General features: G+C 39.5%; 1 protein-coding gene across 6 annotated transcripts in view; it reads left to right on the forward strand.

Moving 5' to 3' along the window:
- Positions 1–24,534, forward strand: part of LOC131686141 (rap1 GTPase-activating protein 1) — a 521,880-nt gene that overhangs the window by 479,879 nt on the left and 17,467 nt on the right. For 5 of the 6 annotated variants that reach the window (XM_058970317.1, XM_058970321.1, XM_058970320.1 and 2 more), the window contains 3 exons: positions 10,117–11,799; positions 11,858–12,140; positions 12,466–12,851. In XM_058970317.1, coding sequence (XP_058826300.1) covers positions 10,117–11,799; positions 11,858–12,140; positions 12,466–12,851 — 2,352 coding nt within the window. The remainder of the gene's footprint in view (positions 1–10,116; positions 11,800–11,857; positions 12,141–12,465; positions 12,852–24,534) is intronic. The other variant, XM_058970318.1, reaches the window with a different exon arrangement.

Raw genomic sequence — 24,534 nt, forward strand, 5'->3', positions numbered from 1 at the left:
GTTTGTCTATTTGGTTTCATGGACCACATCACCAAATTGCCAAACTTTCTAACGCTAGAGTCTCGACGTGCTGTCTTGCAAAGTGTGTTGATTTACGCCATTTCATTGAGCCAAAAAACATCAAAGGAGTTCAGTGAAGACCCGAATTTAACAGCTACCGCTTTTGTCAGCCTCATATGAAAATTCAAGTAATTCCATTGTTGAGTATATTTTTCTGGAGACCCCCTTAAGGGTAATTTGTACAAAGTAATCAGAAAGAGTTATGAGGCTATGTCTATGACTCAAAGAAGAATATTTTAATAGTGGTCGGTTTATTAAAACAAGGGGTTGATAAAAACGGTTCTTCACTGTATTCGATTCTACAATTTGTTTCCCTAAAAAGTACCCCCGAAATGTTGTTCGTAGTTGGTCTTAAATCGTTAAATGAATTAGCCTAAAAAGTATAAAAACCAACAAAAACTACTCTCCTGAATACATATTAGAGAATCGTTTGCTATATTTATTTTTAAAAGAAGACAAAATCTATATTGATTTTCTTTTTGATAAATACTTAAACCGATAATATGATACCTTCTTTTAATCATGAGCTGTTCTTTCGAAACTTCGACCATAGTGAGGTGTCTACTTATACCCTTTGTAAATAGAATAGAACGAATCCACTGAGAAGTGACGAAACAAAGATCATTGATTTGAGAATTGAATGAGATAAATTTTGTTAACCTTATTTATATGGAGACCAATGATAAATAAACTCAATGATTATGGCTAATTTTGTTTTGCCAGTTTTTCGTTGTGACTACGACTAACGTTTCAATATTCACCTTTTCAAAATTTCGAAAAAAACGGTGGGTAGAGTTTTTGAGTACGAGTAACTTGCATTGTACTGAACCACGTTTGTACTAATCAGTCCAAAATGTGCATCAAATTTGAAATACATTTTGAAATATTTAGGATTTCTGTAAATAAAACAAAACCTGATTTTCAGAAAATATTTCGAAAACGACGTACAAAATCGAAATTTTCCTGCCTATTTCGCACCTAAGAAGCCCAATCGAAAACAGCGAGCCTATAAATGTTCTTTTTCTACCATTTGGTGCTTGAATTGTGAACGAGCAACATGGATCGGTATGTACACATTTCCTAGCTGTGGGTAAAGTTTATTGACTGGTTTTCACGCTGCTGTGTGATGTTAAACTTTGCACACACGAACGAGTGAGGTGGTATGGAATGTAGTATTCGAATGTCCCGCATGTTCTTTTGCTACTATTCGTTGCTTGGATTTTGAACGAGCAACATATGGATCGGTCAGGCACGTTTTCTTGCTATGTGCAATGTTTATCGAGCGCTCTTCACTCTGCTGTGAAAAGTTAAACTTTGCAAGCACGAATGACACTTTGTACGATTGATCCAGCAGTTTAATTGGCAACCTGTAATGTACAACACATGGTAAAATTAAAACCGATAGACGACGCATTCATAAACCTCAGATGAACCTAAACATAGAGAGCAGAAGTCTGTAGCATCCAACTATCTTCGAATCCAGCGAATTACCCATCAAAACCAACACCAACATTAAAGGCTCTTTTCAAATCCACCATGATTCTCATAAAGAAAAATTTGAAAATTTTCCATTCAAGTATAATTCCGTTTATTATCATTAGATATGAATTAACAGTCCGAAGAGTAGTCACGATATTTCGGTTATGTCATAGACATTACCTATCCACCTTTTTAATTCATATTTGTTTTTCTTCGGCTTCAGAGTGCTTATCATAGACGCCTGAAATGCGGCTTCATCATCTGATCCCCAGATATCGGCCCATCAACACATGGACCAGGACCAACGGCTTTACTTCCCCTCTGAAGAAAGAAGAATTGTCGCCTCAGAACATTCCAACAATTTCGGCTAGGATTGAATTCAGACCAACTGGAATGAGAAGCAGTCACGCTTGCCACTCGACCATCGGCGCCTTTAACTTGCTGTACTAGTTTTAGCCGAAAAATAACTAAATTTATCATATTAAAAACACCAAAAGCGCATTTTAGTTAGGTCAACCCGAACTAACACTCCACTTGCTCGAACGTTTTTGATTAGCGCATTGAATTTTAATAAAATTTGTTAAAAGCACAAGATTTTCAAAAATGGAACTGAAAAGAGCAGCTCATGTTTAAAAGAATGTGAAATTTCAGATTAAATTTGTTCACTCGAAAGATTGTCACTATCAGTTAATGATAAACAACAAATTATTAATTCGAGATGTGTATTTCGTTCGAAAACTCCACGGGCGCGTTGGTCCTCCACGACCATAATCCAGGGCTCGTGGCCGTAGAGGACAACTGGTCTAATCAGCGTCTTGTAGTTAATCAACTTCGTGCGGCAGCGAATTTTGTTCAACCAGAGCGTCCTCCGGAGTCCAAAGTAAGCACGATTACCCGCCAAGATCCGTCTGTGAATTTCTCGATTTCGTCACCGTCAATCCGAACTCGGGATGGGAGGTTCACATTGTCGTCACTTGAATCTCTTTCTCTCATGTATTTTGTCTTCGAAACGTTGATGGCAAGTCCAATACTGCTAGCTTCAGCCTTCAGTCTGATGTACGTTTCCGACATCGCCGTGCCATTATGTCAACGTCGTCGGTGAAGCCAAGAAGCTGGACGGACTTCCTGAAGATCGTGCCACTCGTGTCTATCCCCGCTCTCCTTATTACACCTTCCAACGTTGAACAGCAGCCACGATAGACCATCGCCTTGCCGTAACCCTCTTCGAGATTCGGAGGGATTCGAGAGTGTCCCTGATACTCGAACAACGCACTTTACCCGATCCATCGTCGCTTTGACTAATCGTGTTAGCTTATCCGGAAAACCGTACTCGTGCATTATCTGCCATAGCTGATCTCGATCGATTGTGTCATAGGCCGATTTGAAATCGATGCAGAACCTGTCGAATCGCGAATATTTGGTCCGTGGTGACGCAGGAACCCGTGAATCCCGCTTGGTAGTGCCCCACGAACTCCCTTGCAAATGGTGACAATCGACGGCAAAGAATTTGGGACAGGACCTTGTAGGCGTCGCTAAGTAGTGTGATTGCACGGTAGTTGCAGCAATCCAACTTGTCACCCTTTTTGTAGATTGGGCAAACGACACCCTCCATCCTCTCCACCCAAATTTTTGCAACGCTCTAGCCAGTGTTTCGCCACCGTATCTTAATAGATCGCTGGGTAGTTGATCTACACCGGCAGCTTTCTTGTTTTTCAGCCGACCGATCTCCTCCTTGACTTCTTGGAGATCAGGGGCCGGCAGCCTGCATGCTCCAAGATCCGTTGACATACCGCCTTCGTTCTCAGCTTCTTCACCGTTGAGGTGCTCGTCATAGTACTGCTGGCTCCTCTAAATTACCTCACAAGAAGGTTGCCGTCTAAGTCCCTGCACATATCGGTTGCGGAACGTAGCCTTTGCGCGAACTGTTCAGCTTCTCGTAGAACTTCCGTGTGTCGTTTACGCGGTACAGTTGCTCCATCGCTTCGCGATCTCGTTCCTCCTGTTGGCGCTTCTTTCTCCGGAGGACCGAGGTTTGCCTGTTCCGTGCTTGTTTGTATCGCTCCACATTCCGTCTCGTTCCATGCTGCAGCATCCTCGCCCGTGCTGCATTCTTCTACTGTATTAACTGCTTACATGGTAAACTATGGGAATTGTAAATTATTTCATGAAAAATCACCTTCCATTTCTATAAGTTAATTGGAACATCTTTTGTTGCGGGAATTCACGCGGAGCTAGGGGTTTTCTCAGAAACACAAGCAATGTTTTCGTTTTTGAGCTAGCGTCGATCCGGAGCTTGCTTATTCCTGTCACTAAGTTAGTGCCGGATTTCGATCAGACAAAATCGAAACTCAAATTCCATAATAACTGTTGTTAAACGTTCCCGGAAGTTTCCGTATGTATGTTATACCATGTTTTGATCCAAAGATGCCCTCACTGCTTTGATTCTATATTTCAGCGACCAAAATTTTGTGTGAGCTCAATTAATATCCCGCTAAACTACGCCCTTTACAAAATAATCCAGAGATTCCTATCGGGACTACTAGAAGGCTAAATTATCTTCTCTTAAAACTTCGGAACATATTGCGCCAACCATTTCTGCATTTTCTTAGTACCATGAGCAGATCCTCCATCTGTTGTGTTTAATCCTTGCTCAAACAAATGCGGGATTATTAAGCACTCACTGGAGTCACATGAGTTGGAAACATGGTTGACATGACTACAGTCTGGCTCAAGCCACCCGCCAGGCTTTCGATTCACATTTAATTCTGAATGAAGTTTTTTCATCCGAGAAAAAGAATAAAGAATTCGTAGGAAGTGATTCTTCCTAGGAAGGATTTCTTCAATCGCCGTATTTTGGTCTCAATATTCATGAATTGGCATCCGCATGGCGCATACGACTTATATCCAAAGTGTTTAGCCATTATTCGTTGAATTGAGAAGCCCTAACACCCGATTTCTCGTGCCTTTGCTTTCATGGTTTTGCTGGATTCTTTTAAATCAATTTTCTACTTTTTTTATTCGGTTCCGTTCAACTGTGCAACGGCAAATGTATTTCTTCCGAGTTCACGGAAAAAAAATTGTTCCCAAAATCGTGAATAAAGTGCCATGAATTCTGGAACAATCACGTTTTTACGTTACGAAAACAGGACCATGACCAAAAATCATGGCTTTTATAACTATGTTCAATTTCCCTTCAGTAACGCTCGCATAACGCTTTCATTAGTGGAAATATTTGATTTTGTTGTGTGAACCTCAGTCACGGTTTCTGCCGAGAACTAGTTCACAACTTTATGAACATTAGTCATAAAACCAAAGGTTGACTCATGATTTTTTTTTCATAGTTATAGGAACAATAGTTCACAAAATCAAAATTTTCTGGTTATTTTTTCGTGAACTATTTCACGAAATTCGGAATTTTATTCATGAATCCATTCAATCCTCGTGAACTAATTCATGATTCCTAATATATTAATCATGATCCAATATCTATGCTCGTAAAATAGTTCACGACATCATGAAATATTATTCATGTATTCGTGAACCAGTTCATGATACCTAGTATAATAGTCACAACTTACCAGTCGTTTTCGTGAAATAGATCACGAAATCATAAAATATTATTCATGTACTCGTGAACTTATTCATGATTCCTAACATACTAGTCACGATCCAATATCCGTACTCGTGAAATAGTTCACGAAATCATGAAATATTGTTCATGTATTCATAAACTGGTTCATGATTCCTAGTACATGATTTACGATCTATCTAGTAGCTATTTGCGTGCTTGTGATATTTAGAAGATATCCCTAATCATTTCCAATTCCATGCAACATGCTAATGAAATTTTTACGTGAACTCTATCACAAAAGTTGGAGTATTGTTTGTGGAATCATTTTTGTTCCATGCACTTTTTTATGAAATACCCAATAATAGATATGCTAGCGACCAGTAATAGGTACGAGCAATAGATATAAAAAAGCTATTAGAACGTCGAACATCATTATTTATTTGATAAGGTTCATTGTGACGTCCGGACAGAAAACGAAAAGTACACTGAGAACCCAAAATAGTGTGCGTGATATAGTTCACAGAACCAGATATCGCGAATGAGTCTTATTGTAATGATCCAGTTCATGTTGTCACGTTATTCCGAGTAAAAAATCCATTAGTAACCAAAAAGTAATAGATCACGATAAAGCGAAGAGAATCTACGAATACCATGATAAAACTGCTGATATCATGAACATTAGTTACATTACTCTTTGAAAGTAAGTTCTAAAATAAAATATCATGATAACATGAACAGAAGTTACAAAAATCGCGACTAAGATCCTGAAATCATGAACTTAAATCACACAACTCGTGACAAAAATATTTAAAATCGTGACAAAGATCCTGAAATCATGAACATAAAGCACTCTACTCATGACTAAAATATCACGATAACGTGAATGGAAATTACGAACATCGCGAATAAGCTCTTGAAATCATGAACAACGTTTGGCTGTCTACTGTGTATTCCCAAATCATGAACAAGAATCACAACAAAAACTAAACATGTCCAGGGAACAACACCAAACCCAACCAAAACATTCTAATGTAACGCCATGTACATATATATTCGGGGCGAACTGGTTTTTAGAAAACTCAAATAGTTTCATGAATACGAGATTTATTACTCATAATTTCAGGAACTTGGTCACGGTTTTCGTAAATCGTTCAGTTCACGAAATCGTGGCCTTTTGTTCATGAATTTATGAACGGATTTTTTCCGTGTAGGTAGGTACGACAGTTTATCACCTTCCCGAGTCATTTTTATAAAAAAAATCGTTCTTTCCGACACATTTACCGACCAAACCACTTCCTTTGCGCTTGCGCGCAATAAAACGATAGCGGCTGGCCAATTGCTCTCCAGACTAGACATCTTTACGTTTACTCAACACTGTTTGTTTACATCTGACACCTGACAGAATGAGCCGTCCATGTGTGAATCATGGTCCGCAAGTATTAAAAAGTGCTCTTTGAAAATTACTGCAAAAATTCGTCACGCACCCTGCATTCATCGGTGAATTTATTTATTTTGTTTAATTAATCACCTACAATTAGTGCGATTATAAATTGGTATTTAGTCCAGCGGAAGTCATTACGATAGTCGAACCCGCTCTATTATAGCTAGGGAGTTAGCTCAAGGGTCACTGCCCCATACACCCTGATCGCCGGTGTCTTTTGATAGAAGATAGAGAAGATTGACAATCGGCGCACGGCATAGATTTGCTACCTCGTTGTACCATGGACAAGCTCCGTATCTGCTCTGAAGAAATCGATGATTTTCTGGAAGAAGACAACTTGACGCGTTAACTATTATTCGGACTATATACCGTGGTAATACCCTTTAGATGGTTGTTCAGAACGGCTATGTGCAGGAAATCCATCAATTTTTGCTAGAGCATTCCGATGAATTTAAACATTGATAAGGTTGCAGAAAGCTCCCCAACACACAAGCAGGGGTCCTCTGGTTGATCGAAAAAATCGAGAAAAACTTTATCATCCGTAATTCCGATATATATTAAAGATAAATGAAAATGTATTAACTGCATCGATTCTTCACTTGTCGAATAAACAAACTGAAAAAAATAATTAAAAACAAATAGCATGCTTTGATCAGACAGCGATTCCATTTAAATTTATGTTGCAAATCTTCAGCTTGTCAAACCACGGATTGCTTCCTGCTGCGAGTGAGGCACTGTTGTTGCCGGAAACTTGACTTGTCTCGAGACGATACTTTTGCGAAATGACAGCTATGTACTTGCAAGTTGTAAAGAAGAACATTTCCATCTACAATCATCACCCGGTGAATCACCCTCCCACTCAACCGTAGTATACCTATCTGATACCGGCTCACTTGATTCGGTCATGCGTGAAGAAAGAACAACATTTTCTCATCGTTCTTCAGTCTAGCAACCGTCGCCACCGCCTGCTCTGCACACAACGACGAATAATGGTAGCCTTGTGCATATCTAAAAAAAAAAAAGATTCAGCCGCTGTTGGGCCAAAACGGGGATGGTCATTTTCCCACATTCAATTATGATTATGTAGATTACGACACTCGGGCTTTTCACAACATTTCCCAGCGCGCTTGACTTCGTCATCGTCATTAGTGTGGACATCGGCAGACAGTCAGACAGACAGACAGCGCACAGCAGAAAGGTTCTTTCTTTTGTTTCTGCACCACTTCCTTCGTCTGTCTGTATAGACCTATATAGGATAAAGGTGAGGAGGCTTCCATTATCATGTTGCATCACATAATACGCCTTTTTCGCTCATTACACGTTGAACCCCGGTACAGCGGTGGATTCAAATAGAACTATACATATTAATTTTGCTCGCAGTAGACCATGATCTTTTATGCCTACGGACACGGGAAAGGCGTTACTGACTGACAGCGGTCAACCATATTTTTTTTTTTCGAACTGCCATCGCAATGCAGGTTACTTGGATAGGAAGCATGTTCCACTCGCTTTACTATCATACGTTCTGTGCAGCGTCGAATGTCGGATCCAAATTTACCTAAAGTACGAAGTATGTCTGGATAATTAAAATAAGCTCTCGGCGGGGTTTACGGTCTACCGAGCGGAAGTGGTTGGCCACTTTCTGCTCAGTACTGCGGCACTCTGCGTCGGCAACACCGTTACGCCTTCCAGCCTACCTACGTAAGGTAGCCGAGCTACCGAGAAGGTGCAAAAGTTCTGACTGGCTGGCGGAAAGTTTTGAATGGGCTAAGAAAATTCACATAGTCAGGTACACTCTGTAATAGCACTATTGCATGTCGGTCGACCGGTGTTATCTCTTGGTTTTATTTATGTTTGCTTTTCCCGCCGTTCTTCGAACGGCTTGGGTGAAGATTGCTTGGAATTAAATTTGCATAAACAATTTAAACAAGAGCCGAACGAAGCGATAGCTAAATGTTTTAGACATTCCAACGCAAACTGCTCCTACCTACAGGTACACGCATAACTGTTTCACACCTTTCAGTTTGCGCCATTACTCAGTTGGAGAATGGCTAACAATTTTATGAATGATCTGATTTCTTTCTAAGCCTACTTTGTTTTTTTTTATTAAGCGGCCCTTACACATTCAATATTTTTGTCAATACGCGTATTGACGATATTGTTACAATATTTCAGTCCCGTTTGAAATCCACATCGTCAATATTTTTTTTTTCCATTACACGTACAATACTTTTGTCAATACACTCTAGTATTGACAAAAATATTGAACGTGTAAGGCCCGCTTTACACTCACACTATATTTGCAATCTGCTCTTCTGTTCGTGCGAAGGTGATAAATATGTTACCCAAAGCCCAAATGTCAACCGTATGTTCCTGTACGGTGGAAACGTTCTGACATGGCTACTGAGATCCATTGAATGATTCATCACTAGCTCATTATAAGGGGTAATTTCGACGCCAGTCGACGTCGTTCTGATTGATGGCCTGCTACGATAATCGCCTTAACAATTTCTTTTTATTGACCTTCTGTTTTGTGTTTCAAACTCTCCTTAGTTTTTTGCTATTCAACAAATTGACCTTCGGTATTATGGTCCTTTCCTTGGAGCTTTTTTTTCTGCACGGCGATAAACATCGCATTACGATAGTTTTAGTGCCGTTTTCACGTGATTCTCATTATTAAAATTAATTCTTCTAGCTCACCCGACACGAATGCCTCGGCACTCTGACGTCTGACAGGTAGTACCGTTTTTATTAGTTCAAATATTGTCCAAGCGAATATTTGTGTGTAAAACAACCATACGATAAAGTTCACCGCGCCAACGTAAATAACGTGAACACTTTCCAAAAATACTTTTTTTTTACACGCGCGTGTATTCTCAATATTTCCAATGTCCTTTCCGTTTGCCACACCTTCAATGACCTCATCTGTCATCGGTTCGCAACAATCAATCAACGCATCGCAACCGGCTACCTAGCAATGGTCGTTAATGACTCACACGGGGAAGTAGAGGATAACAACACCAGCCTACTTTTCCACGCGTGGGGATCTCTAATTTAAAAAAAAATCGGTCGAAAGAAACAGAAACTGTCATCGCCATCGCTGGAAAGCAAACAAACAATTCACCATTGATTGATCTCATTTAGACGCATTTTTTGCTATTGATTCGTTCGTGAACGGATGGACGTGTGCGCCGATTCGCAATCTCAGTCCGTTCCAATCGAACGTGATCGAATTGTTGCTTGCGGGGGTGACGCCATGTTTGGATCTGGCAGGTAAAGCAAAGCGCGCGTGGCCTTCAAACTCCTGAGTCACACAAACAGCGATCGTGCCGCTTATGACATCGCAATGTGTGCGTCCTCGGCGATCTGTTATTGAGTATTACCTTCAGGCTGGACGAAAATTGAAAGCGGCGCGCCGAATGCAAATAGTTTATTTGAATTTGTCTCGCTGCAATAATTTCGATCCGTGCGAAATTGATTAAAACTATTTTCAAGCTGCCGAAACCGAATCGCTTAATTAAAATGACAACCCGCCTAATGATTTCTCTTATTTCCTCATTTCCAGAACTCCCGTGAAGAACGAATCTTAAACCCCCACGGCAGCAGCAACAACAATGACCCATCGTCGGCGAACAATCTCCTCGTTCAGATGCCCCAACAACAAACCCGATCGCTGCTGCGGCACTCGAACTCCATGTCCTCGAATCCACACTCGAATTCCAGTTCGACGCCCGCATCACCGCATCTGCTCTCGAACAGTAGCAGCGGGCACCTTCATCATACGCTCTCGAACGGAAGCTCCCTACACCATCGCCCGCAGTACCAGAGCCAATCGTCGGTCAGTTCCCAAAGTTCGTCAATCATTTCGGCAGTCCCACCGCTACAACGATTACTAGAGGATCACCTCAGCAAAGCGGCTCCCTATCCGATGATCGTGCTACCAAACCACGGAGGTTACTGGATCGATGGAACCGATCATGACTCGGGATACGATATCCCATCGCATACGACCTGGCGAGTGGGTAAGATCGAATCGGACGACACGGCCAAGTGCTACCGGCGGTTTTTCATCTCACGGGAACATTCGAGTCTGGTCGGTCATGATGATCAACTTGGTCCAGTACTGCTCTCGATCAAGTCGGAAAATGTGGCCAGTCAGGATCATATTCGGATACTGCTTCGACTACGAACAGGAACAATGCATGAAATCATTCCAGCCTCGTGCCTCGGATCGAACCCTTCACCGATCAAGATGGCACGGTTATTGAACGAACAGATCAACGTTGACAGTTTTATGCCTGTGCTGTGTCCGAAAGCATCCACCCTGATCGCAAGCTACGATGAGCATGTGCTAGTCACAAATTTCAAGTTCGGTGTTCTCTACCAACGCTACGGTCAGACGGCTGAGGAAGAACTCTTCTGCAACAGTGATACAACGCCAGCTTTCGAAGAATTCCTCGATCTTCTCGGTCAACGAATACGGCTACGTGATCACAAGGGTTATCGAGGAGGACTAGACATTCAAAACGGTCACACTGGCGATACTGCTGTCTACGAAGTGTTCAAAGAACGGGAGATCATGTTCCATGTTTCCACTCTACTTCCCTACACAGAAGGTGATCCTCAGCAGCTACAACGGAAGCGACACATAGGAAACGACATCGTAGCGATTGTGTTTCAAGAAGAAAACACTCCCTTCTCACCGGCGATGATTGCGAGTCATTTCCTGCACGCATTCATCGTTGTTCAACCACTAGAACCCAACACTCCCAACTGTCGGTATAAGATTTCAGTGACCGCTCGCGATGACGTTCCGTTTTTCGGTCCAACTCTTCCCCAACCATCAGTATTCAAAAAGGGACCTGAGCTGAAAGAGTTTCTCCTGACCAAACTGATTAACGCGGAAAATGCTTGCTACAAGGCGGACAAATTTGCCCAATTGGAACTACGGACAAGGACTTCCCTGCTACAGAATCTGGTCGATGAACTGAAGGAGAAGACGCGGGATTTCCTGGGAGCTGATTTGTTAGGAGCTCCGACTTCACCCACTCCAGAGACTCCGAAATCTGAAGGTGGATTCACTGGTTCTCGGTTCATCGATACCGTTAAGAAAGCGCTTAACGCCCGGCTAAGATCACAGAACTCGGATCCCACGAACGGAATAGATTCCAACCAAAAACATCAGAATTCTATCAAAAAATCCAAGGAGGTTTCCGACGCACCTTTCGGATCAGGACAAGGCATCAATGTGAGTAGTTAAATGATTTTTATCTGATTTAAGTCGATTCTAATCGTTTCGTTTACAGATCGGTCGATCACTTTCCAAAAGCAGTACAACTGGTTCGCGGAAATCTCCCAACGATTCGGTTGCCTCCTCACCGGACATTACATCACGCTGTTCGTTGAATCCAAACAATTTGAACAATAACAACAGCAATACCGCTAACAATAACCACGGTGCAAATGGTGTCCACGGACCAAAAGGACTTTCCAACGGAGTTGGTAACAACAACAACAACAATGGTCCAGTAGCTATGTCCGAAACGAGCGATGACTCCAGTCTCAACAGTGTCGATCTAGATCCAATGGGTTAGTATTCGCATGTCCTTATCAAACAATCACCCATCCATCACATTCGCACATCACACATCCCCGTTTGGCGACGTTACGCCGTTTGACCTACCACCTACCACCTCGCACACCATCACCATTCTAATCGATTTTAAGTCGCTTGAACAGAACCGAAAACTAATCAGCAAATGTTTGCTTCTCTTTTTCCTCCTCTTCAAAAAATTTCCCCGCTTCTGGTTTTTAAATTATAAATTAATGCATGGCACCCCCACCCCCCATCCTTATCCTATTCCCTTCCGACTAACGAAACCCCAAATCGACGAACCGCAATCACGAACTGTAGTTTTCCCAAACGTAGATGCCGGAGCGACCTACATCGACAGCGATACGGGGCTCGAGTCGATGTCATCGGCGGACGCCACGACGAAGGCTTGCTCGCTCTGTCTGGATGGCGGTGATCGGACGGAACGGTCCACCAATGGCGGTGGCAGTGTGATCAGTGTCAGTGTCGGTACCGGTAGTACCGGTGGGGATAGTATCCGGGATCTGAGGAGTAGCACCGGTAGTAATGCGGGTACGACGACGGCTAACTGTATGGGTGGAAGCGTTGCTAGCGGTGGTGCTGCCGGGCTGATTATGGCGCAGGAGGTGGTACAGCAGTTGGACGGGTTCAAGCAGGAAATAACCCGGTTGAAGTGTGATAAGCTGGATCTGCTGAGGCAGAATGTGGTAAGTTTTTTTTTTTTTTGAATTTTGGGAATCAATTTTTATTCGTAGAATGACAATGGTTGGGGTTAAATGGGATCGGCTTATACAGCAATGATTAAAATTTTGAGAAAGTCATTGTACATTCAGCTATCATATTAATAGAATACATCAAAACTAAGCCGTCCACCGTGATAGGTTCGGACTTCAATATGAACACTGTTTCATAGTGTTCCATTTACAGTTATTGTCAAGATAATATAAAAACTTATCTGGAAGGATTTTCACAAATGCGGCACCCCTTTTATGTCGTAATTGGTAACATATAGAGTTTTTGCACTTTTTGGCAGTTCGTCGATTTTCTGGTTTTCAAATTGCTGGCCCAATCTGTATCGGAATACCCAACGAATTTTCCATCTGAACTGCCACGACTTTGTGGTCTTTAGATAGTGAACAACTCGCTTAGCCGCTATCGTATCCGCTTGTGTTGGTGCAGTAGCACTGCGCCCAAGAATAGAAGCACTCACTGCTATGTCCGGCATAGCACATACCATCTCACATACATAAGTGCCCCAACGATACTCCAAAATGTCGTGCTAACCAATAGTTGACAGCCGTTTTGGTGAACCCTTTATCCATCGTCGATTTAACTCCTTTAGAATCTGATTCAAAATCATTTCTCCATTGCACCGGCTGTGGTGCACTAAGAGGTTGATAAGTCTATTATCTTTCTCCGGACAAAACCAGCCTAGAGGCCGTGTGGCATCTGGTGGGTTGAAGTATCTCAACCATGAATTGAACCACTGGGTTCCTGTTCCCATGTGGTAAGAGACGACTGAAACAGGAGTCCACAAGTCAAGGTGTTTCTCCGTGGCGAGGACTGAATGGCTGGCAGGATATGCCAGTCGTGCACGGAGTATCCGGTCTATCGTCACGGAGTATGGGTCTTACCCTTGCTGTGTTAAGCGAATCTCTGACACAGTGGCCGTTTGTTTCTTCGCAAATCGTGGGACTCAAATGATAGTCATGTCCCTAATGCCCATTTCGGGGTTCACTATACGCGATTATAAGTCCTCGTGTTTGGTATCTTCTAGTTGCTGGAAAACAAGTGCTGATAATGAAATATATAGTGCTGTAATTGAGTATGGTTAGAGTAGCACAAATTAATCTTCAGCATAAACGTACAACAACTATGAATCTATCCCGCCTTGTGCAGGAAGGAAAAGCTTCCATAGCTTTAGTTCAAGAACCGTATTTCCATAAAGGAAACTTCTATCTTTGAAAGCTACTTAACCCAGTCTTCGTAGCTTTCAACAAAAATGGCATGAGAAATGCACGTGAAATGCCTCATGCATGTATACTTGCGAATAGTGCTATTGACGCATGTCTTATATTCGACCTCACAACTGGCGATATTTGTGCTGTCACGGTAAATACGGTAAAGTTGACAACATAAACAAGAAATACGTCTATTGTTCGGCATATTTGTCGCATCACCTTCTGATGACTTCAAAAGGGTTGTATCATACTGTGGCAGAAATGGGTTTCCCTCATAATCGGCGCTGATGCAAATGCCCACCACATAATTTGGGGCAGCTCAGATATCAATTTGCGAGGCACCGAATTGATGGAATACTTAAGCAGTACAAATCTGCCCATACTTAATGTAGGAAATTGCCTAACATTTGCACGATCTGGCAGAGAAGAGGTGTTAGATGTAACTCTCTGCTCTGGCGGTATTACGCATGAGCTGGCAAACTGGCTCGTACCAAACAAGCTCGAACCGTCGTTATCTGATCATAAGTACACCCAGGTTTTTTTAACGCGGTTTCTTTTTGCGCGGTTTTTTACGAGGTTTTATTTACGCGGATTTTCCAATTAACGCGGTTTTTGCAAAAATATTGTAAGTCCTTTTGAATGCAAAAGACTTCGAAGATATTCGGAAAAATGGAAGAGACGGGTCTGGAAGACTCCTTATGGCCCGCACCCCAACAATATGGGTATTTTCGGAATGGTCTTGCAGAGTAGGTGCCAGAAATTGATTTTTGACGCCATTTTGAAATCGAAGATGGTGACTTCCGGTTTAGCGAAATTCGCTATAACCCAATTAATATGGGTATTTTCGGAATGGGCTTGACGAGTAGGAGACAAAGGTCGATATTTGACGCCTTTTTGAATTCCAAGATGGCGACTTCCGAGTTAGCTACATTCACTATAATCCAGTCAATATGCGTGTTTTGGAATGATCTTAACGAGTAGGTTCCAAAAATACTCATATTGATTGGGTTACAGCGAATTTCGCTAAACCGAAAGTAGCCATCTTTGATTTCAAAATGGCGTCAAAAGTCCATTTCTGACTCCTACACTTCAAGACCATTCCGAAAATACCCATATTGTTGGGGTGCGGGCCATAAGGCGTCTTCCAGACCCGTCTCTTCCTTTTTCCGAAAATCTTTTGCATTCAAAAGGACTTAGAATATTTTTGCAAAAACCGCATTAATTGCGAAATCCGTGCAAAAAACTTCCAAAAATATTGTAAGTCTAAGAGTTTTTTTACGCGGATTTTCCAATTAACGCGGTTTTTTACGCGGATTTTCGAATTACACGTACGTATCCCCCGCGTAAAAAAAACCTGGGTGTACATAGTCTTCAATCATTTAAATGTCTTACTAGATATCGTCACATATCGTAATCCAAAATGTAGGAACTTGGACCTCTATGAAGAGGGCTAGGCGACTCGGTTCCATGGGTAACTTACGACGATTGAACCTCCAGTTTATTTGGGTGAGGTCGTGGATAAAACAAGCTCACTCATAGTAGCAGCTTACGAAGAGGCTTGTCCGCTTCGAGTTATGCGTGCTTCTAGAGGAATACCTTGGTGGAATATCGAACTTATTAGACCCAAACAGGTACGTAGAAGAGCTTAGAATCGCAGATGCAGGGACGGGTCGGAGGCCTTTAGGTTGGCTCGCAAAGCATACAGAAATGCCCTTCGATCCTCTGAGTGAAATGGCTAGAAAAACATCTTCACGAATGACAAATCTCAACGAGACTAGTAGATTAAATAAGTTACTTTCGAAATCAAAAGACTTTCATGTCAGTTCCATTAGAACTGCTAATGGTGAATACTCGTCTTACGAAGATGTAGTACTCAACTGTCTTTTTGACACACACTTTCCAGGTTGTACGGAGCCATCACTGACGACTGCCCCTGAGTTCTTTTCAGGCAGTTCTGATTCTTGGGCATTTGCTCGTAGAATTGTGACAACCGAATCGATCAAATGGGCGATTGAATGTTTTGCTCCGTATAAGTCTCCGGGAAAGGACGGAATTATTCCAGTTCTACTACAAAAAGGATATGAACACTTCAAGCATATTTTGAAAAAGGTTCTTATTTGCAGTCTTGCAACAGGATACATTCCATTAGCGTGGCGGGAAATAACTGTCAAATTCATTCCCAAAGGTGGCCGCGTCACTTATGAGGAGGCAAAGAGCTTTAGACCGATCAGTCTGACCTCCTTCCTTCTCAAATCAGTGGAACGTTTAATCGACCACTACATTCGGGATGGTAGCTTGGGCGAGCACCCGCTGCATGCAATGCAACATGCATATCAGCGGGGGAAGTCTACTACCACCCTGTTACACAATGTTGTCTACAACATTGAAAAAGCTTTTTCACAAAAGCAATCAAGTTTAGGAGTTTTTCTCGATATTGAAGGTGCTTTTGATAACGTGTCTTTCGAATCCATTTTGGAAGCAGCACGAGATCATGGAGTACCTTCATATATCACGAACTAGATACACGCAATGCTTAGCAATCGACATCTGTGCTAATCGTTAAGAGAAGTAGAGATAAGGAAACTGAGTGTCTGCGGATGTCCTCAAGGTGGTGCGCTGTCACCACTTCTATGTAACCTTGTCGCCGATGGCTTGTTGAGGAAACTTAATGAGCTTGGGTTTCCGACGTATGGTTTCGCCGATGATTATCATATAATGATCACCGGTATTTCAATTAACACACTTTTTGATTTAATGCAACAAGCCTTATGTGTTGTTGAGCAATGGTGTCTTCATGTTGGGCTATCAGTTAATCCATATAAAACACGCTTTTCACGCAACGAAGGATTACAACCGGAGCTCGTCCATTGCAGTTCTTTAACTCTGAAATTATTATTGCAGATCAAGTTAAGTACTTTGGGGTAGTTCTTGACTCAAAACTTAACTGGACAGCTCACATCGATTTCAGGATTAACAAAAGCTTGCATGGCCTTCGGCCAATGTACACGGACTTTCGGCAAATCTTGAGGACTCAAACCCAAGTACATTCAGTGGATCTACACAACAGTTGTTAGACCTTGTTTGGTGGTAAATAGGAGAAGTTTTGGCAATCCAATCAAAGATAAACCATCTTCAGAGGATGGTCTTGATGGCGATGATTGGTGCGTTCTCGACAACACCTACTGCTGCTCTAGAGGCACTCCTGAACTTAAAACCACTACATGTGTTTCTGAAACAAGATGCACTTTCTTGTGCATACCGCCTTAAGGTTACTGGGATCTGGAATCGTAACCCAACAGATCGTGCAACTAGCCACACAAGACTGGGGCTCCAAATGGTTAGACTTGCTCCCAGTGACCTTTTTAAAACTTTAAATGTGAAAATTCCTCCTCGCGAGCAGTGGCTGTATGGAGCGACAACTGTAAGAAAACGTAGTTTGTTTTACTGAGATTAAACTAATCTCATTCGCTTGGTAGATACTGTACCGTATTCCAAGCAGAAATCTTTGCGAACCGGCACTTCAAGGGAGTAAAACATTTTATTTTTGCTCTGACGGTCAGGCTGCCATAAAAGCACTTAGTTCGGCAGTAGTTGCATGCCGAACTTTAATGGAAGAATAGCATTTCAAATGCTATTTACCTTCCATGGGTACCCGGTCATTCCAGCATTAGTGGAAGTGAATGATCGGACGAATTAGCTAGAGCAAGCGCTGTGACTGACTTCGTTGGTCCACAACCAGTTCTACCACTATCGATAAGTTGGATAAAGCACATCAGAACATGCCAACCATCGGCGTAGTTTGCACACTTGCCTTCAAACTAAGACTGTTCTGCCGGATGTGAGTCCGAAAATGTCCAAGATATTTTTTGCATTTTTTCAAATTCAATTGCGATATTCTAGTCAGAGCACTGACTGGGCATCGCAAACTTAATTATCTCCTGCCTACTATTCAGCGTTCTGAGTATTATTCGTGTGATCTTTGTGAAACCGATTACGGAACTTGGTATCATATAATACAGGGTGTTTGGTTCATGGTTAAGAACCTCTCGAGGAGAAAAAAAATCGTTCTACACATACCATCAAATATCAACCGTTACTAAGTTAATGAACTTTTTGAGTTAAAAACTTAGTTGTCTTAAAATAGCTCTAACTCAAAAAGTATACTTTGTATTTCAAATCTTTTAGATCGATTGGATAGGTGAGAAAATTTCCCATTGAATGATGTCCTCACATGTTTCAGCTAGTGAGGTCAAGTTACCTTTTCACAGTAACTTATTTAAAATTTAACAATTTTGATCGATTTTTCGTTCATTTCGCAAAAATCTTAATAGTTAACATCACCATTTTAATAATTCATATTGTTAGTCTTGAAGAGGCTGCATAATTTGTTCTTAGACATGATTCACTCATTTTTTTTTGTTTTCATGAGTTTTGGTATTTTTATCTCATTTTTCTAACGCTAGCTCTTATTGCAAAAGTATGGCACTTATTGTATGTTTTCTTATTTTTAATGTTATTTTTAGCATTTTCGTTAATTTACTTAAAAAAGTAAATAATGAACATCACATTATTATCATCGAAATAATGTATCTCAGCAAGTTCTACAATTCTTTCTTTGACTCCATTCAATTATCTCTTTTAGTTTCGAAGCAAAATCATTTTTATCACCTCGCTTCATATGCAAAAATAACGATTTTGAGGTCATGCTATGTTAACCATTAAATTGCAGCGAAATGAAAAGCGATAGAAATAAAGTGTCAAACAACAACTTATAGAGAATGTTAAGAGACACCAAATGAACAATAGTAAATTTAGTTGAATAATAATTAGAATAATTACAAAACTCTCCTAAAAATGCTAATTTTGAGTTATTTTACTAGAAAAAGGTCACTTGACTAAAGTGCACTTCACTAAAGGATATTTGTAATACATCGAAAGAAAATTTTCTCAACTTTCCAATGAAGCCTTGGAAATAATGATATAAAGCATATTTTTTAGATTAGAGTCCTTTAAACACTTGCAAGTCGATTACAGGAAAACTTTAGTAATGAAATTACAAAGAAACGAGAAGAGATAGGAATATGATGTTGAAGAATAAATTATGAATCGTCCTAAAACCCAACTTTTGGATAATAGATATTGCTATAATCATAATTCATTATTTTGAGAAAATTAACAAAAACCTCATCAAAAATGCCAACTTTTAACCATTGAAAACTTTAGAGACACATTCCAGCGTTAGGGGACAACGTTTGCACGCATTATACAACTGTTAACAGCTTGTCGTTTGAAAAATCCTACGATGTACGCTCAAAACACTTAATTGAATTCTTTAAAAGTCCTAACACAACGTTAATGTTATGGGTTCGATGTTTTTCAGATTATCATTTCATTATCAAAAAACCTGCTCTATCTCAAACTTTAGAGCATCCATTTGTTCTAGGAATTTAATCATCGATAGTCACAGAGCGATACTGTATACTTAGATTTTCGTGCTTTCATGAAATTTTTTTCACGACCGTTGCAAACTCTGCGTTAGGAGACAACACCAAAATGAACACAAACGGTCGCATATGAAGTGTTGTCCCATAACGCGACCGAAGTGTTTGTTGAAGCTCAAACAAAGCGAAGTATATTACCTCTAGATATGTGAATAACTCAAAACAAAGATTTGAAATGCCAAAATAGATATATTTCTAGTTTCACCTTCATGTGTATTTGACAAATGATATTTAGAAATCAATCTAATATGGATTGAGAACAGGCCACACCGCATACCACAGTGTGGCCCGGTATAGAAGAGATTGTAGACCACAATCGCCACTTTCTAATGGTTCGAAAAAGGTGGTTTCAAGTAGTTTTGGTAAGTTGAATACACTGACATCGGAAAATATATTAAATAAAATTAACTGTTTATTAGAGTGACTCAACAATTTTTCATTTTGTTGACAAAATAAATTTTTTCAAGCAATTCTAATGCGCTGGCTTTGTTTTTTGACATTATAAAATCTTGAAAATAAAATTGACTGTTGATTAGGGCAGATCAAAAAACGTCATTAGGGTGGTTCAATATTTATTTTCTTGTTGCGTTAAAAGTAAACGGCACTTTATAGTTATGATCGCGGAAATTAATCAAAATGCATCCGTTTTACGCGATATTTGGAAATAGAAGGGAAAGACGCATCTTTTTGAAAATTTAGATATATTGCAGTATGAAAAAATTGTTAAAAATCTGCACACAATTGCGGTCTTATGGGTCAGCTTATCACTGAATTATCTAAATGATAGAAAACAGTAGAATTTCGTGAAATTGTATCTTTTATTTACGAATTCTGAGAAATGCGTATCCTCGATAAAATTTTGACTTCAACGTGCTATAAAAACATTAAAAAGCTGTGTTAAACTACGATGTTTGGTTCATGTAGAAGAAAATCAATTCCGACAAGACAAAGCGTGGTTTGTTCCAAGTGGTCAATAATTATAAACTGTGAAGTCCCGTTCCATTTTTTTTTTCTTAAAAAATTCCTTCACGGTGATTTAGTTGGAACCCCAAATCCCTGCCATCTTTTTATTTGTGCTGCTACCAAGCCCAGTTCGATGGTAATTTTTTTTTTTCAATCGCGGGGCATTACAGTAAAATTTTCGATTTTCGAATCAATTTTTCAAAAATTTCCAAGTCCTTGGACCTAAAAAAAATTTACAATTTGTTTTCAGCGGTTTTCGTTTGTTTTGAGAATAGAAGCTGATGATTCATGCTATTTTTAGACATATTTCGACAAGAATTTTTTTTCGATTTTCAACATTTCATGTACTACCCCCTTTGGATTTTTTCTTATATTATGAAAACAATATTCAAACGTACCCCCTTATTGATGTCCGATTGAGCTAAAAACTTGCCTAGATTACTTTTTCGATGTAATAAGCATTTTATGTAAGACTTTATGCGAAAATTTAAGATGACCATTTTCATTGATATCTTGCCTCTTGAACACCCCTAGTTCTCCATACAAACTTTGGTTTTAAACTGTGAAGCCCGGTTCCAATGTTTTCCAAAAATTTCTTCACCAGTCTTCACCAGGGGTTTCCTGGGACCCAAAACTTTCGCCATTTTTTTTTCGTTCTGCTCCCCGATCGTGTGTTGAACAGTATTATCCCGTCAATTTCAAAGAATATTTAAGGAGGACAAGTGAGTGTTATTCTCTATGACCAAATTCTTCCATGCGCTCTCATACTTGTTTGGCATATTGCGTTCCATTCCATCTTTGAACCCTGTTCTGAAATTGTTGATTTATCCTTAGATAGTTTATCCATTGATCGATGTAATAAAATCTCGATTATTTTGCGATATCATAAGGTAGTCCTGCCCCTTAATGGCATAACCCCCCCCCCCTCTTTCCACCCTTAGGCCACTCATACCACTGCATGGCTGCGCTATTTCTGAAATAGGTAGCTTATATCATTTATGTCTATATCCTGTTCTGTAGACTCTCAAAGTATTTCTGCAGAAGGATTTATCGTAATGTAACTTAAAGCGTTAGGGGAAAACACTTCAGTGCACCCCTATGAAAGAACGATTTCAAAGTTTGTTATATACAAATAGCACATTTTTAGAAAGGTATTGATGAGTACTAATAGCTTCTGAAAATATTTCATAAATATCGTGCATTGTTTTCGTGAAAAATTGAAATGATATGATTTTTGCGTTAGGGGACAACGCAAAAATGGTCAATTTTTGCCCCCCTTTTATCCGGCAATCAATTCACTCAAAAAATCTGCGTCCAAAAATGAAATCTATATATATATATATATATATATATATATATATATATATATATATATATATATATATATATATATATATATATATATATATATATATATATATATATATATATATATATATATATATATATATATATATATATATATATATATATATATATATATATATATATATATATATATATATATATATATATATATATATATATATATATATATATATATATATATATATATATATATATATATATATATATATATATATATATATATATATATATATATATATATATATATATATATATATATATATATATATATATATATATATATATATATATATATATATATATATATATATATATATATATATATATATATATATAATAAAATGGGATAAATGATTTGGGAACCTTAAACCTATACCAACATATTTCAGAATAACTTCTACTTATATTAGCAGATTTATTTTCATGAGGTAAGCGATACAAGTGCGTGGAATGTGTCTAAATCACCCTCAAATATAAGATCTAATCATAAACCAGCAAAATGCAAAATATTTTTATGTGTTCATCCAGGAAAGTACGGTGAGAATGGAAGAGAGAGAGAAGAAAGAGACGTATGTGGTGTGAGTTGGGGGTTTGAATTTATTCAAATTAAACATATTGCTAAAATTTAAGTAAATTCAACTGTTTAATTAAAACTATTTGTACTACAACTTCAACTTCCAAAAATACCCATATTGATTGGGTTATAGCGAACTTCGCTAAATCAGAAATCGCCATCTTGGATTTCAAAATGACGCCAAAAATCAATTTTTGGAACCTACTCGTTAAGATCATTCCGAAATCACTCATATTGACTGGGTTATAGTGAATGTGGCTAACCCGGAAGTCGCCATGTTGGAATTAAAAATGGCGTCAAACATAGACCTTTGTCTCCTACTCGTCAAGACCATTCCGAAACTACCCATATTGTTGGGGTGCGGGTCATAAGGTGTCTTCCAGACCCCTCTCTTCTATTTTTCCGAAAATCTTCTAAGTCTTTTGCATTCAAAAGAATATTTTTGCAAAAACTGCGTAAAAAAATCTGCGTTTGTTGCTTTATTTGAAACACAGTTAGATCTGTGTTTTAAATAAAGAGTATTCAGCACACTACACTCAAATTCGATCGAATGGAGAAAATAGTTTCGAGTCAAGTAATGACCGAAGGACACGTTCAGGAGTGGTTCAGTTCCAGATTTTTTGTAGTAAATAATATTACTATGAAAGTAATAAAAGTCCTTGCAAATATTGTCCTGGAGGAAATGTTCATTGTTTTAAAGTGCTTGCACATACCAGAACACTGAATGCGATGGTATTTTATTTCGAATTTGATAAATATCGATTGAGATTTTTATTTACCAAAGTTGGAAAAAAAATAATCCCAAACGACTTACATAGAGTCACCGATGACAATTTACGGCATAAGTTAGAAGGAAAAAACTATGTATTCTACTTCATTGCGGTTATGTCTCTGACATTACCCATCTTTTTGTTCCCGTCTTCCATCTAGCACAACTGTTTACTGATCATATCAAGATGTAACTTTTTCCCACTGAAACACGTGTATTTTCCAAGCAAACCGCGGTTTGAAGTTTTCAAATCTGACCACTAGTAGCATGTTATTAGGTACAGAATTAATACAGTTTCCGAATACTACGTGACACATGCTTTAACATTTGATTTAATGTGTCCTTAATTTACTCTAAACTTCTATTAGTAGTGTAAACAGCAGTACGGAAAGGATATGGGGTACAATGGGATGAGAACCTTTGATTATTGTTGTCGACTGTTTAGACAACGGACAATCTTTCGCGTAGTACCGAGAAGAGCGTCGCATTCTCGGAAACGCATTCACTACAGAGGTTGCCGTGGATGCAAATGTGGGCAGGATGGATACTTCTTGTCGGAATCTGACTCGTTAGTTTGTAAGTGAGCATAATTTTTTTATTTCTAAAAGAACATTAACATTTCTGCAAACAGTGCTTTGAGCGTTCCATACAAGTTAAGTTTTTTTTCCCGATTTGCTTGTACAGAGTACACGATCTTAGTTCATGAGGACTCTCACAGTAAATATACTTTTCATTATCCTTACTGTAGGAAGCGTCTCCCCACATTTATCACATCGTGGTTTATTACTACAATGATTAATCGTATGACCCAGCCGTTTGCAGTTGAGAAAATTCATGATACGCGGTACAAACAAGCGTGCAGGTAGACTCCCCGTCATAGCGTGGCCACGTAGAGTTGATCCAGCGCAGGTTACGCGAAACGAGTTCGACTTGACGTGTTCTCTTTGACGTACTTTGTTACAACAACGTGCATTTGTTTGCAATCCAGCACCTTTACCCCTGCGTTAAGGTTAAGTTGTTTTAAAACGAATTACCACATCCCTCAGCAATCCCTCGCAGGTCAGCTGGGATACCAATTCTATAATCTGTTGTGAAATGACCATCGACCAAACAATTGCGTTTGCTTGCTTCAGTCGGAACCGGCTGGGCTGAATAATATGAAAGAACCATGACCCAGTTGAGTTATTAGGTTACATATTTGGATGTGGATGATCTGGTTCAATACCAGGGGAGATTTCGCCATCCAACAGGATG

The sequence above is a fragment of the Topomyia yanbarensis genome, chromosome 2 (genome assembly GCF_030247195.1).
Source record: "Topomyia yanbarensis strain Yona2022 chromosome 2, ASM3024719v1, whole genome shotgun sequence".
In the NCBI taxonomy this organism is placed as follows: Eukaryota; Metazoa; Arthropoda; class Insecta; order Diptera; family Culicidae; genus Topomyia; species Topomyia yanbarensis.